Source organism: Lagopus muta, chromosome 5 (genome assembly GCF_023343835.1).
Source record: "Lagopus muta isolate bLagMut1 chromosome 5, bLagMut1 primary, whole genome shotgun sequence".
In the NCBI taxonomy this organism is placed as follows: Eukaryota; Metazoa; Chordata; class Aves; order Galliformes; family Phasianidae; genus Lagopus; species Lagopus muta.
Window position 1 is genome coordinate 25,441,886 of NC_064437.1, and position 16,002 is coordinate 25,457,887.

A 16,002-nucleotide genomic window follows, 5' to 3' on the forward strand; every position below is an offset into this window, starting at 1 on the left:
CAATGGCTCCTCTGGGTGCAGTCTTATTTTCTATTCTTGCCTTTGAAAATCCTGTTTGTTACCCACAGGCAAAGCCATGCCTGGAGCTGGGACTGCCACCCAGCTCCTTGTAGGAATGACTGTAATTTACATTTGGGGTCCCAGCAATTAGTGGCTAATGAGATAACTTTAGTAGTTTCTAACTGCACTTGAAAAACCAATGCCAGCAACGTAACCTTAAATGGCTTTTAACCCAGGATTCCTCATCTCTGGGATAACTGATGCTCGCTCCTCACACTGATACATGCTAGCAGCAAACACGGGAGCTGTGCTAACGCTCAGCTTCTGTCACTAACCAGAACAGGAAATGCTTTGCATACAGGTGGGAGCATTAATGTTTGTGATATTATGCTAACTCTCTAGGGGACAGTCATTATGGCAAAAAAACACAATCTAGCCCTTCAGGAAAATTTCCTGGCAGCTGTTAGACCACCAACGCATTGGCAGAAGTCTCATAAAAACACGTCAGCCGTGATTGAACAGAGCATTCCTGTGCATGCAGTATTGAACAGCAAAAGGGACCCAGCACATTGCCTCCTTCTCTCTCTCCATTTTAGGAAGGCAGCTTACTCCAGCATCACAGTTGTCAAGTCAGCAGTTGGGGCAGATGGACTTTCCTTTTTCAGCTCCGTATTTTGCCAAAGCCACGATCTGGAATCTGCCCACAGGGAATGGATTTCTTTCAAGAAAAGAAAAAGCCCACAAAAAGCCACCCATGTTATTGAGGGAGCAGCAATTTCTCTGCCCTTCAATCAATCCCAAAAGAGATGCTGCATGCTTTATAAGATTTTCTAGCTTTATTGGTTGCTGTAGCAATGACTTTTTAAACACAGCCCTATAAAGCACAGATCTTGGCATAGCAGGGAACTACCGTTCACAGTTTCCCAGTGATGGAGAAAAATCTGAAAGAGAGCCCTCCACTTAATCCCAGTTATAAGAGTTCTGATCTGATCCGAGTTCTTCAATGATTCCTGAGCCTAAAAGACATCCAGCCACATAAAACAGCAGTTTGTGGTGGTTTCTGGTGCCAACAGGAGAAAGGATATCAGTTCTCGTCTTTCATTGCCTTTCCCTTCAGGGGAGTCCTGAAGAGAGGCCTTTGAAAGTGCTAAAGGAACCAGCACATGCTGAGATTCTACTGGAGAGCAAAGCTTTGAACAGTGAACACGGACTGTTTAACCACACGTGAGATAAAGGGAAAAAGGCACGCGTGTTCAGAGGTACAAGTTTGTGTGCACTGTGGGGCCAAAGGGGATGCTGCTGGTGCTCCCAGGTATTCCAGTGAAGTCGGGAAGCAGAAGTTAATTCCCCGACAAAAGAGAACTGAAATCCACCCATCACCTTTAAAAAGCCTTTACAAAGCAGCTTTTTACCGGACATTCCTGGCTACTGTCCCTCTAAGGACAATTCTTCCTTATAGAGACAACGCTGGCTCTGCAAATTGACTTTATGCACAGCAGTCAGCTGCTGAATGTGCACAGGGTGTCAGCCAGCTGCCAAGCAGGGGAGCAGTGCCTGGGGCTCCAGCAGGAAAGCCTACCCTCTAAGAAAGAGAAAACAGCAACCAGCGAATCTCCCCTCCTTCCCCTAGCACTGTGTTCCAGATCAGGAGATTTCATGAGCTGTGTGACTCTCAGCAATTGTTTGATTACATGCCTTAGTGTTATCTGTTTGCAAATACAGTGAGTCCATAATTCCAAAAATTGATTTTATCCCACATGATTCTAAAAACTGGGAGAATATAAAAGAGTAGTGGGCTTAGGGAGGCAAAGCATCCCTCCCATCAACGTAACAGCCACTCCTACAGTAACAGTGCATGAACTGTTTTCAGGTAGGGTCCAGGATGAATAAATGCAGCTACCACTTAGCTGTAGCTCTTCCTCCTTCACTGCAAGCAGGATTTCCTGCTTGCCAAGCAAATAAGAACTGCATCGGTATCTTGCTGCAAGCAGATGCCTGGAAAGCAGAGAGGAGGAACGAGAAGCACTATTCATCTCTGTACAGCTCGTGTTTCATTCTGCATTAGCTTCTGTCATCATCATTCTTCACTGGCAGTGCCAACACCAGGCATTTGTCCCTCAAGATCCCTTTCTCCCCGTTATTAAGGTGACTGCCCTTAAGGTCATACAACAAAGCTAGAAGAACCTAGAGGTGTGGAGAACCTCTGTACTGAGGGCCCTGCTCCTGCCAGCTACACTGGAGCCTGCAGTATTGATAGTAATTTCTCTCCTTCAGCCAAAGCTGCTCTGCTGTTGAGCTGGGCTGACTCAGTATACTGGAAAGTGGATTCAGGTCCACAGAACTCACATTTCCAGTTGCATCAGCAGATTACATGTTCCCATGGAGCTCAGTACAGACAAGGTATTCACTCTCCTGCAAGAAGAACTGAGGGGAGCCAGGCTTCATGTCTACAAGCAAGCTATTTGATCCACCTCAAAGAGCAAAAAGCAGGAATTTAATACACCTTCTGGAGACATAAGGACATTTAATCTGTGGGACTATGAGAAAGGTGAAGGATGGCAATGCGAGATGGGTTGTAGTAAGAGCAAGGACTCTCTTCTCATGAGACTAATTATCTCAGCGTAAGCAAATTGGTATTCCACCTGCTAATGGATTTAAACAGCAGCTGCTGCTTACTTAAAGCAGCAGCACACATTTCTTGCACATAGGAAATCATCATCAAAGGTTTCACACTTGCATCCTTCAGGCAGGAGGAGGCTTAGGGGGGAGTTTCTTCAGAAGAATCTCCCAACTGGAGCAGGTGAACTACAGGAGTGCTGCAGAACCCCACGTGTTGTCCAGAACATCTAGAAATGAGTGAAGAATTTGCACAATTACACAAAGGAGATTTGCACAGTGGAAGTATGGAGTACATCCAAGGCAAATCAGAATCAAACACACAAAGAAGGATGCAACACTTCTTTCAATTACGTTGGGACAGACACAGAAAAGCCTGGACTTCCTATAGCTTTGGTTGTGTTTTCCTAGTGCCATCCCAACTCCTTGTACAGTGCTCCTGCTCTCCTTCAGCTTGCTTCCCCTGCTTCATCCAGCACACCCTCATGCTGCCTCCTCTCTCCTCCTAGCCCTGCCTTTCCCTGCTCATCCCTCTCCCAGTTAGATTTTCAGCTCCCCCATCCCAAAACCACAACAGAAAGCACAATACTGAATGACAGCCCCACACCAAGTCTACATCCCATCATACCCCTTGCCTCACGGGCCTCTGTTTGTCTGTCCACATCTTGGCAGCTGGACCTGCCTTCCCTTGTGGGGCACTGCTTGGAATGGCCACAGGAAAGCAGGAAACTCCTGGGTGAATGCTGACAACATGGACAGGACATGGGTGTGGGAATTTACAGATGCATCTTCTTCAGCGATGTTGTTTGTGCTGCCCTCATGCCCAGAAGCATGCTTGGGTTCTGTACCAACATGCAGGAGACAACCCTTGCCATGAAAAACTTACAGCCTAAGCACAAACAAGGCAGAACATGTAGGGGACTCAAACGGAACAAAGTGCAGGGCCAGGGTGGAGGTAGACAGGAGCAGATAGAAGTTGTCTGTGTGTGTGTTTTGCAGGCTGAAAAGCTATGGAAAAACAGAGCAGCGTGTAAAAAACACCATTAAAATTACTGGCAGTAATAGATTTGCAGATTTTACATTCAATAATGGTCTTTTTTTCTCCTACTATAACAAAATTTCACATACAAATGAAAGGATAAATCCAGCACCTGACATGAAACCTGTGACTAAACGTTCCTCTGTATGCCTGCAGCTTTGGGCTGGTGCACGGCCACCTGGAAAACAGGGATTGAGCAAGAAAAGAAGTAGGGCTGATCACATTCACATTGCCAGTCGGAGAGGCAGAAACACGTTAATTAATTCCCGTAACTCTTTTCACTGCTTCCTATTGCACACAAAAACCCCGTGCCCCAGAGAAGCAGAGCGATTCTCCACGTCTCCACAGCCTGTCGCTCTCTCCCTCTGCAGCACCAGCTGCTTCCTGGCAGTGGGTGGCACACGAAGAGCAGAACTTGAAAGCAGCACATGTTTACTGAGTCCAAACTGTTTAAAGTTAAAGTTTATTTGTATTCTTTGTAGGAATATCAATAAAAGACCTCAAATGTATCTATATCTGTACATATTACAAGAACCTTCAAAAATTATTCACAGAACAAAAATAAATCTTCTTTAGAACAAACCCAGGCAATGAAATGCAGAAATGGATCTCAGAGACCAAACAGTCCAGTGCTACTAGCATAAAAATACGGCTTGAGAAAACAAGTTTATTACTTCTTAAGGTGTACTTTGTCAAAATAAAAAATAAATTATTTAGAGCTATCATTGCAAAACAGTTCTGTGTAATAACATTCTTATTAAGGCCCTTGAGACAGAAAATCTATTTTTACAGGTAGGATTCCTGGCAGCCATGACCTGCAATGATAAGCTCTCTCTCCTGGGAGCCAGCTGACTGTAGAGAAGGAAACACCCCAGAGCATCAGCCTAAATTTAACCCTTTTGCTCTGTCATGCTCAGCTGGATACCTGTGGCTGACCAACTAATGCAAGATTTTATTATTATTTACACTGAATGGTTCAACTCAGACAGGACTTGTTCTCCAGAAACGACACAGACATTTTGCAGAACACAAGCAGAATTCATACACACACGGCAATCTGAGCACACAGACACTGCTGGCACACTCCACAGGCACTGCTGTAAAACCGACTGACTTCAATCATTGAGTTTGCAGATGAAGTTAAAAGCTGGTGGTTAAAGAAAGCATTAAAACATGAAATTAATATATGGTGAAAAAAAAAAAAGCCTAAGCCAACCCAAAGCAACTGCAAGAACAGAGAGTAAAATCCATTTCTCTGATGGATGGACACAGAATTTATGACTGTCACCCTTCATATTCTCTAACTTGAAAGCATACACATCCCTTTCCATGCTGCTCTGGATCTCCTGCTTAAATTTATTCCACTGCAAATGAAAGCTGTAAGAAGTGGAGCTGTGTGAATCTGTGCTTTGACATGTAGCTGCCCATTTCCAACGCACCAGGGATATCACAACTGGTACTTCTGGATGTGAACTCTGCCTATTTCCCTTACAAAAAGGTGAGAACTCCTTGAGCTGCAAAGAACGGGCATTCACAGGACATGGCTGTGCTTGCTCCGTTCTGAGTGGCTCTGTGGTCAGGGAAGTGTCCTAGAACAGCAATGAGTGATGGCCAACAAGGACTGAGATGGGGAGCATTCCTGCCCCACACCTAGAAATACAGGAGTATTACTCTGACAGCTTATTACATTTTATTACTTAGCTGTTTCTAAATGACAGCAGCAGTTGCTCGCAATAGCATTAGCAAAGCCTGATCAATTTGCTGGATGTATGAACCACAGTCTATAATGCTTATCATCGCATTTTTCCACTGTTTACCTTCTCACTCATTGCTGCAGAGACCCACTGGCTGTTAGTCACAGAAAGAATGAGATGGGGCCCAGGTAGGGTTCTTGTTCCAAAAGAGGCAGAGCTCTTTGGCTGCCACGTGGTTCAGTACCACTTGAATTTTATCAGACTGGACAGAACAGAAGCTGGCATTTTCACATACTGTCAGCTTAAAGTAGCTTAAAATTTCTCTAGAAAGCTGCTTGGTGACAAATTAGGAGAGACAGCTGCCTGCAGAACTCAGGAACATAACATTTTGTACTGTAGCTCATCAATTTTAGTTTGCAGCATTGTGAGTCCACAACCTTCACCCCCTTTCGGGCCAACGGGCAGCTTCTCCTCTGTACAAGGAGACAGAGGAGTACATTTTGCACTTTGGGGTAGAAATTGAATTAATAGCAATTAAAAGAAATAGAATTGAATAGCAACAAGCTGAGAGGATGATAGCATGGGTCACATTCTTTCAGAACAGCAGCTCTTCCCAGTTCATAAGCTTAAGAAATGCACACAAGAAGGTACATTATTCAGAATGATACACCCCAAATAGCTCATGTATCAACAGGTATCATTTCCCCTCTATAGAAACCAGGACTAAAATGTTGCCACTATTGCATTTTTCTGCAGAAACCAAAGTGGATTTCTTGGAGTCTACAGCACTGAACCGTACAGTTCAGGCAGCAATGTCTGATGGAAGACTGGAAAGGTGGGGAGTTCTGGTGCAATGCATTTCTCAAATTCATGTTAGACAAATGCTGTCAGAATAACATACCTGCTTCTGCCTTGCTCTAGTCAATGCATTCACGTGACTTCTTGCTCTTCTGTATCAGTGACAGAGCACCCTATGGTCTGCACTGCATGTTAAATGAGCAATACGCATGTCCACCTGCAAAGGCTACTTTTGGGAACAAACTTCCCAGGACACAGCTGTGAAATTACAGCACACAGCAAAGGGGAGATGCAAATCACACACAAATACTCAACTGAAAAAGGGGTTGCTCTTGTAAAAGAGCTACTCACAAGACACTGGATAGAGTGCCTATGGCTGTGATGCACAGAGGAGGAAGGAAAGGAGAGAGAATGGAAGGGCACACTTGGAGGATCAAATCAGAGTCAGTAGTGACCCAGAGAAGGAAGACAATCCTGAAAGTACTGAAAAGAAATCACTACTGAGCACCAAGAAGTGGACAAGGATGCTATTGGGCCTATAGGACCAAGTCACATTTGGCAGGCAGAGAGAGGCTTCGACTGGAAAGAGCTGAGCAATGAGGATAAACCCCAACTCACTGCAGACAGGTCTCCTTCAGATGTAAGTGAAAGCATCTTCCTTCTTACAGTGCAGGGTATGTGGTCTCTATGTACCTATGGTTAGAAATGTAACATACTTGTATGACAGTGTTTAACTTCAGCATCTCAACTCACCATAACCAAGGTAGAACAGTTAACGTTCTGTGTTACAAACTGAAGTTTGCCCACAGAGATTAATTTATTTGCAAACAACAAACAAACTCCACAACAGACACTGAATTTGAAGCCTCTGTATTGCCAGTCCTTCATGTTCAGGGCAACACGGGCCCATTTCAAGCAGTTATGGAACTGACTTAGAAACCTCTACATTTTTAATGTAGTACAATTCTAGAGAATCGTAAACTGAGGCCAGGAAGGATAATCAGCTTTGACCTCCTCCTTGGCCCAGGCTACACAATTTCAGGCAGGTACCCCCACATTCATCTCATTGGCTTGTTCCTTTTTGCTAGACATAACCCAGGGCACCCATAACCCAAACACCTCTTGACTTCAGTCTTCTAGGAGGACATCAAAGTAAGTATGGGGGCATGAAATCATGAGAACTGACAATACTGTGCCATTTGTTGTTTATCTCTTACCAGCTGACAGTCTGCCACGAGAAGGTCACTTTGTACTTGTAATGATACACGCACTGACATACAGCCTGTAAATATGCTTCTACGAAATGCAACTGAAAATAATTAAGAGATGAAAGCTAAGTCAAAATTCCTTAAGAAAAATAAGAGTGTAAAGAACTCTGAAACAAAACCCTTAAAAATATCCAGAGAAAGGCAAATTTCAGTGGAAATGGAAGCTCTTGCCTTTAACTGGAACTAAACTGACTAAGCTGGTGGCTGAAACAGTGAAAGTGAACAGGACAGAGTTGAAGAGATCTGCCAGGAAAACTGAAGTTTTGCAGACAGAACTCTACTGGCTGGGCACGGGCGCCCTTTGGTTAGCCCTTTCCTCAGAACATTGACCTGATTGCTTCTGATGGAGTGCAGGGAATAACTCAGGGTGTCGCTGCATGGTGCACAAAGTAAAGACTGGATTGAAATTATTAAAAAAAAAAAGTATTTACAGGTCTGTGAATTCCCAAAACAGAAAATACAAATTGCATTACAACGAGGGTAAAAAGAATCCTACCTTGAAAACTGCAGATTCCCTCTGTCTGTTTGCTGGGAAGCCTGACTGTACAAATGCAAGGAGACAAGATTGCTGCCCCTAGATTTTACCTTGTTCAGAATTTTGGTTTTTGCTGGAGCCCCACCAAAAGCAGGTACAGGAGCCAGCAAGAGCCAATTTTCTTGCTAAAACATTTGCTATTGAGTTGGCATTCGGATAAAGGACAACTAGAGAAGAGAGGGATAAAATCAGAGGATGAGTTCTGTTACAGAATTCATTTCACTGCTATTTCACTCCATTCATGCACCTGCATCAGTCAGCCTGATATATACAGCTGCTATCTAATGTAACCCACATCTCAGCTCTCTCACCCACAACACACATGCACTCACACTCCCCTCTTCCTTCTCCAAGGACTGCAGTGCTTTCAACAAGAGGGAAAAAAAAAATAATAAAAATAGCAATAATTAAAAAAAAAAATCTACAGTATTCACTTCCTTTTGGTATTTTACATTGGCGTTTTCTGTACATGACCCAGAGCTCCCCCTATTTACACAGTGATATGGAAGGACTTGTTCTCGGGAGCCCGATTCTCCTGGCCTCGAGTGGGGAATTAAAGCCCACCGTTCAGAGTTCGTTCTTATTTTCTTTTTATTAGCAGCAACATGTAAACCTGGCGGGGAAGAGGGGCCGTCGGTGGAGTTTCTCGAGTCCGCTCCCTCCTGCCCTTCTCCTGGGAAGATGGCCGGCAGCGTCTGCCCAGTTAGCAGCTGCTGTTTTTGAATTCACCATTCTCCGTGATGGAAAGCTTGGTGGGGTTGGTGGGGGAGATGCCATTGCGGACTTGCATGCTGTAGCGCTCCTTCACCTGCGTCAGGGCACTCATCAGCCGCGTGTTGGCAGAGTCCAGGGACACGATCCGCTTCTCCTGCAACAAACAGCCCACAGCGTCAGCGCTCCTTCACGAACAAACTGCCTTTGCCCCACAACCTGCCTTACGGGCCTTTCCAGGACCTGGGGCCGAGACAGCGTCTCCGGATGATTTCTAGGCCGAGGCAGCTCAGCTAACATTCTGTGGTATGATGGGATGTCTGCCTCTTTCTGTTTTCTTGGGCTGGCGTGGCCTCGTGGGCTGTGCCCGTCGGGCCCTCCTGGCCTTAGGCATGATGGAAGTGATGGTGAGTCGGAGTTACGTGGTGAGCTCTCTCCAGACAGCCTCCAGCCGAGGCAGATGGAAATGCAGCGTTTTGCCATGGAAGGGGGAGAAGGGGGGCACGGGTGCTGGCGTTAATAACAATAGCCAATATTTCCTTTTAATGCGTTAGAAAAAACAGAAACAGGCAGCAGAAAATAAAAGTGGCGGTTTCATCTGGCAGAGAAAAGTGCAGGTGGTATCTAATGGCCATCGTCTCTGCAGTTGGGATGGAGTGTGCTCAGAATAAACCGATGGTATGTTTGAAATCAAATGGAAAAAAAAAAAAAAAAGCAAATGATGGCAGCCTGCAGTCACCAGCAGGAGTGAGGGTGCAATAGCAACACAGAGAAGCAGCCAAAAGCTACAACTAAGGGGTTACTCGAGGTGAAGGAGAAAGAGGGCGATGTGGGTGGAGGGGGAGATGCCATGGACAGAACACAAAGAACAAACACTGAACACACACTGCTCCTAGACCCATTCCAGCTCAGAGCGGCTCCCGGGCTCTACTCAATCCTGGGTTCCCACATCCCAGTTTTGGTTCTTCCAGCCTCTGCTTTTAGCAAGAGGAGTCACAGAGCTAACAGATATATACTGAATTTATCATAAGAAACCCTAAAAACCCATCAGCAAAACCCAGCCTCATAACAACTAGATTAGATGCAGTGAGATACAGCTCTAAAGGGTCAAGCTAAAGAGCTACTGGTGCAATTAGAAATGGCAGTTTTCATCTTCTCTAAAAAATAAATTAAAAATGCAGCCACACAGAGCAACAGCAGAAATGGCAGCAGGCCCACACGCTGTCCATGCTACCAGCCAACTGTGTTTTTCACTCTGAGAAGGAAAAATGACTAACTTACTTGAATGAAAAAAGTAGCATGTAGGAACTCTTCTCTGTCCAGCCCATTTAAGAAACAAAATGGAAGGAAAATGATGTATAGGAGGCACAAACATTAAGGGACAGTTCAGGCAAACTGCTGAGGAGATGTAGGTCTACAAACAGCCCCCTGAGATTGCCATCCTGGCACAGTGGCTGCGTGGTACTGCTGTAACCGTGCCTGCTTTCCTCAAGGGGCCTCCCCACAGGGGTAAATGGTTGGGTGCAAAAACAAAGCAGAATGTAACTATTGCTTACACTGCAGCCCTGGAGAGACCAATCTCTGTACTGCAGAGCAAATGGAGAAGAAGGCAGAAGTCAATAAACAGGAAGGCAGGCTGCAGCCCACCCCAGCACCCTGCTGCTTCCCCTAAGCTGTGAGTGCTGGCCATGGAGGAGATGAGGGCCTTAACCTTTCCTCAGTGCCAAAATAAATCCAGTGAAAAAAACAACTGCCTTTGCAGAAATGTGCTCTTCAACAAGTTAAAACTCCTCCTCCTTGGACTAAATTTCCAATATGTACATTATTCCAGTAAGCACTTGGAATACGTACTTCAAAATTAAAATTTCTTCCTCAGGAGTGTCTTTACACATTGTTGAAAGTAAAAGGCTGGTGATTTTCTGGCACTGGTGAGTGCTCTGTACCAGCCTGCAGGCAACCTACGTTTGGAAAATGAGCTCAGTGAGAAAAGGCATCTTCTCACTCGAAGGAAAACACAACCTATCCGACACATCTAACACACAGGAATTGGGCACAGGGAGTGGGAGGAGCTGGAATGGGTAGGAGGTCAGTGCACTGGGCCAGGACTGGGTGCTGCTCAGCTAGAGAACTGATTGGGTTTACTTGCCTGTTTGAATTATCTCATTCCCATTAATGACCTGTAATTCAACACAGCGAAGATGTCACTTGCAATAGCAACTGGGCCAGTACCCTTTGCAGCTCCAAGGAGAGTGCTGCCAGACCTCTGCTCAGTGGGGGCTCTCAGTCAGCCTGGAGGGCCTCTGGCACTGCTGTGCACAGCAGGCACTGCCCAGAGCTGGTGTGAACAGTGCTGAGGACAGGGCTGCCCTTGTGCTCTGGGTTGTGTTGGGTGCTGCACCTGAACACTAAAGAGCTAAACCTGAAAGGCATCTTGTGGTCATGTCATTAAGCACAAAAAAACCCAGGTTTCCTTGCAGCAACCTCTCTTCAAACAGATGTGATAAGCCAGGTTCCAACTCCATTCCACAAACTGCACATGATAAAGAACTCTTCTTGTCTAATCCCTGCTAGATCCCCGTACCAAGGGAATCACAGGCTATGAAAAAATCTTCCAGATGTGACTTAGATGGATTGCTATGCTACTCAGCAAACACGTGGGCTCCTCTGGTGGACCTGTTCTGAATCTAGCTTTAACAGCATTCAACCGAGGGAAACAACTTCCTGGAACAATTGGGGTTATTCCTGAAATAAGGCAATTTTGAGAGATTATCTATTCATCAAGTTTGTAGTTGAAACTACTGAAAAACCCAGGAGCAGGAAAGACATCCTCCAAACACAGGGTGGCAGGCAGATACCAAACCAGTCTCGGGTTCCATTGGACAAGCTTTGCTCTCTGGGATCAGCACAGACACAGAAGAAAAGCTGACATGATCCCACACGATACACCCACATGCATTGCCCACGAGGTCCCAAAGCTACCTCGTGTCCACTGAGACAAGCACTGCAGTTTGTGGCAGAGGGGGCATTTCTCCAAGACTGACGCAGACAGTCGGATGGGGTGAAATGCCACACATGGGGTTACGTTGGGCAACGCTCCATGGCAAGCATTCTCTTGTCTTCACAGGAACATTCAAAGCCGTGCTTTTAGCTCGCATAGCTGAGATGCATGCACATGGCAGTCCAACTATGCTGGTATGAAGCACAGCTTCTCCAGAGTTCCCAGGCCCACACTTGGAACGATGTCTACACAATGCACCGCTATTCCTTTGCCCCCCTGGGATCTCATAAAAACAGAAAAGATTTTGGAGAAGCAGTCAGTCCTGTGATTTGTTGCCAGGCTTTCTCAAAAGCCAGAGTCAGACAGTGCAGTCTGCATTAATCAAAAAACACAACTCTCCTAGAAGGCAGTAGGTCACATGTGCAACACCATGAGCCAGTACTGGCTTGGGAGCTAGATAGCAATGTTGGGGCAAGACGATAGGAGAAAATAATGGGTTCTATGCACAGAACACTTAGTTCTTGGGGATTCTGAGCTCCTTACCTGTGCATCAATAATTTTCTGCTTTGCATCGATGACAGCTTGCATTTCTGCATGATCTTTCTTCAGTTCTTCTTCAACTGCCATGAGCCTGATGCACAAAAAGAATTATAAATTAGGACAGTTCAGCATTACTCCAGAGTGTTTGAGGTACTCTGGCCTCTTGGTTTGACTTCTGACTGTCCTGGTCTGCTGGAACAGAATTCTGCTGCACTCCAGGAAGGTTACTTATCCATCTCATGCTCCCAACTGGCTAACCCTGGTACTTGCAAAACGGACACAGCCAAACACACCGCTGTTCTGGAGAATGTAGCCTCAGTATTGATTCCAAACAAAGCAAAGAGACCAGTTCTAAGTACAGCAGAGACTAGCCTTCCAAATTCCTGCACCTATTCCTCCACTCTCTTGGCAACCTGAGGCGAGTTTCCATATCCATATCTCAGTTTTTTCACTTCCAAGGCAGGGCAGCACCACTGCAGAGATGTCAAACCACCCATGCAGCTCTACCTTCCTTAGTGCCAAAGAGAGCAGAAGGCGCAGGGGAGCTGCTTGCCCTACACAGTTCCAAACTCTCCCAAGCCTCACCTGCTGATAATGCTTTTCATCTGGCTGTCCTTCTCCTCCTGCTGCCTGCGCAGTCTCTCCTCGCTGTCCTCCAGCCTGGACTTGTACTCCATCAGCAGCTTCTGCATTTGCTGCTCCTGCACCAGGAGCCGCCGCTCGTACTCCTCCAGCCGGCGGCTCGACACTTTCAAGCGTTCCTTCAGCTTTGCTATCTCTTGTTCGTACTGCAGGCAGACAGAAAGAAGGGAAGAATCAGTGAAAAAGGGGAAACGAAGAGATTGGATTGTTATACTTTTCTGCTGCTGTTTAGAGCCGACGCTTTTTTCATTAAGAACACAGCCATGGAAGTAAATGACAAGTGTACAGCTGCGGCCAACCGCTGACAAAGGAGCGTGGAAGCTCCCATTCAGCATGATGTTATTGCCACTCTGCAGGATTTCATGCACAAACTAAGCATCAGATGGCTCTGATGTGGCTCCTCAGTCCGGGCTGGTAACATCCCCAGTCACTCCAGACCCAAGGAGTTCCCAGACAGATGCTGCTAACAGCAGAAATATCAAACACTGGGCTACTGCAGCACCCCAACAGTGCATTCCTCAGGACCAAGGCATGAAACCACTTGTTCCAGGCTGAAGGCAGCTCATATTGCTCACAAGGCTGAAGTTTTGTCCTTCCACTTAATACTGGATAACCATTTCTGCATTAGTACAGAAATACTGAGCCATGTCAATGACAGGTGTCCACCTCAGGAGGAGCCCAGGACAAAATGTGAGTGCTGGTGAATCTGAACCTACTGGAGGACTGCACTTAACTAAGACTTGCACAATCACTTTGCAAATCCTGAACTATACTCAGTTAGAATTAACAATCATGTTGTTGTTTCTTTTTCAAATGGAATGTCACGATGACTAAAAGACTTCACAAGCACAAAAAAGCAACAGAATAATGCAGCTACGATGTTGTCATCAAAATAATAACATCAGCAGGATCTAAAATGCACTTACGCAGCGTGACTCATGATGCAAGCAAACGTTGAATACGAGCCTGTCATCTATGAGCCCTGAGCTACGTCCACGTGCAGCCACCTGATATGCTGCAGCCTGGAAGTGTGCTCATCCACAGCACGGCACTGTGCCTCAGTGTGACAGCATGTGCAGCACGAAGCCATGCCCACACAGCCTGGTTGGTTCTGAAGGTATGACTGGCATGGCTGCACCTGTCAGCTGCTCTGCATCCAGCTGTGGGATGGGCAGGACCTGCTGGCAGCCCTTGCATCTGCCCACACAGAATGAAAGATACCTTCTCGGCATGCTTGGCTTCATCTGGGTTCTGCTCCGTGTCCTCCTCCACTTCCTCATACTGCCCATTATTGAGGACCCACGCTGCCGTTCTTTCCACTGGTGACATTGTGGCCGAGTCCACAGGCGACTGGACCTGCAGCAGAGACACCTGTAAGCATTTTTCAAAGAAACCACATCCAAATCAGCTCTAACATAGTTTATTTGGAGGAGAAAAACGCCCATGGATCTGTCAGCCTCCACAGCCCCAAAACCCATCTTGCAAAGATACTTCATCCTCCCTGAAATCTCTCTAAAACCAGCACACTTGAGAAAACATATTCTTTGTCTAGGTGAGCTTCTCTGGAAAAAATCTCATTTCCAGATCACATTCACATCCGTTTCTTCCCTTTGCTAGACTTTCAATAGGATCTTCTCAATGTGAGGTTTCCTCTTGCAGAAAATGCAGCAATGAACCCCATGTGCGGCTGGTTCAGATCAGACAGGCAGGGGCTGGCGAAGGGCTGCAGAGCTGCAGGCAGAAATCAGCATGGTGGTACTCAGAAGTGCCAAGAGGTGTGCCATTAACATGGGGATGCCTATCAGATTTCCAAGGGTTATTGCAGCATCGCACCCAGCCACAGCCATGAAAGGGACCCAGGGCCAGCAGTGCTTACCAGGACGGCTGTCTAAAAGAGTCTGGAAAGGAAGCTGCAAAAAGAAACCCCAAACTCTCCATCCGGCTGGGGGAAGCTTGGTCAAAATTCCATGCAGTTCTCGCAGACAAAGACAAGTTCATAAGCCCAGAAATTAGCATAACTACCCCTGAAAGAGCAACGCTGTCTCTGGGTTTTGAGAAACGCGATAGACCAAGTTTTTCCCCATCTGTGGCTTCACTCTGTGCCCAAGCAGGCCGCCTCCAGTTGCACAAAGTGAGGGCTGCTCCGTGGCGTGGCCATTTAGAGGTCAGTGTCTCAGTGAGGAGCTGTGTGCTTCCAGCAGCCACATTCAGAGACCTTATGAAGGGCAGGAGGTTGGCGAGCACTTGAGATGCTAAAGGTTTATGATTTACAGGAGAAAAAAAGAAATGCCTGCTAGGAACCAATTCCCCTCCTTGCTCCCTCCCAGAGGAACACGCTGACATTTCTGTTCCCACCTACCTACTAAATGGAAATGGAAGGCAAAAGCTGACCTCTCCCAGCAAACAAAGGGCCTCGCTCTGCATTCAGAAACAAATGGGACTTGTGGAGAACAGAGTCTAATAATTATAACGCCCACAAAGCTATGCCTGGAAAGAACATGCCCAACGTCTCTTTTTGCTCTTTCTTTTATTAAACAAGAACAGAATTCCACAACACGATTTGCAATTAAAAGAATGCAGTGGAATTTGCATTAAAAAAAAAAAAAAAATGTTGGCCTCTCATTTTGGCACACTTCAAGGCACTTCGCAGGGGTGTGGGGAAGGAAAGAACAAATTGATTTCTCTGAAGTAGGAGCAAGTACTCCTGTGCACCCAGTGCCAACAATTAGCACGGGAAGGAGAGTGGGAGAATAAGCAGATGCACGTTGCTACAAGGGATGGGGAGGAGCCTGCCCTGAAGCCAGGCATAGCTGCAGGTATCGATGCAGCTACGGAGCACACAGATACCTGCAGACACACCGCTTTGATGCTAAACAAGGACAGGTAATGGATTTATTTAGGACAGAGGGAAGTCATTCCTGGCTTGCACATTTCCTACCATCTCTGCACTAGGCTCTGTTGTACTCAATGTACTTAACCTGTCACCCCATCCATGCCTGAATGTGAAATACACACTCAAAAGGAGGACGCAAATGCAAGCACTTCAAACAATGAGTAATTACGTTTCTGGTATGAGCAACTTGGCATAGCAGCCTTTGCTTTGTGATTCACTGCTTCTGATCTCGTACCCCAGTTCTGGAGCCCTGGTTGCTCTTGGTTCC

At 46.2% G+C, this 16,002-nt stretch overlaps 1 protein-coding gene across 11 annotated transcripts in view; it reads right to left on the bottom strand.

Annotated features, from left to right (window-relative positions):
* Positions 1 to 4,102: 4,102 nt before the first annotated feature.
* RASAL2 (RAS protein activator like 2) overlaps positions 4,103 to 16,002 on the bottom strand; it is a 153,655-nt gene continuing 141,755 nt past the window's right edge. For 7 of the 11 annotated variants that reach the window (XM_048943782.1, XM_048943786.1, XM_048943784.1 and 4 more), the window contains 5 exons: positions 14,063 to 14,197; positions 12,785 to 12,987; positions 12,203 to 12,290; positions 10,808 to 10,838; positions 4,103 to 8,818 (listed from right to left, as the gene is read on the bottom strand). In XM_048943782.1, coding sequence (XP_048799739.1) covers positions 8,676 to 8,818; positions 10,808 to 10,838; positions 12,203 to 12,290; positions 12,785 to 12,987; positions 14,063 to 14,197 — 600 coding nt within the window. In that variant the 3' untranslated portion in view covers positions 4,103 to 8,675. The remainder of the gene's footprint in view (positions 8,819 to 10,807; positions 10,839 to 12,202; positions 12,291 to 12,784; positions 12,988 to 14,062; positions 14,198 to 16,002) is intronic. The other 4 variants (XM_048943785.1, XM_048943783.1, XM_048943781.1 and 1 more) reach the window with 1 other exon arrangement.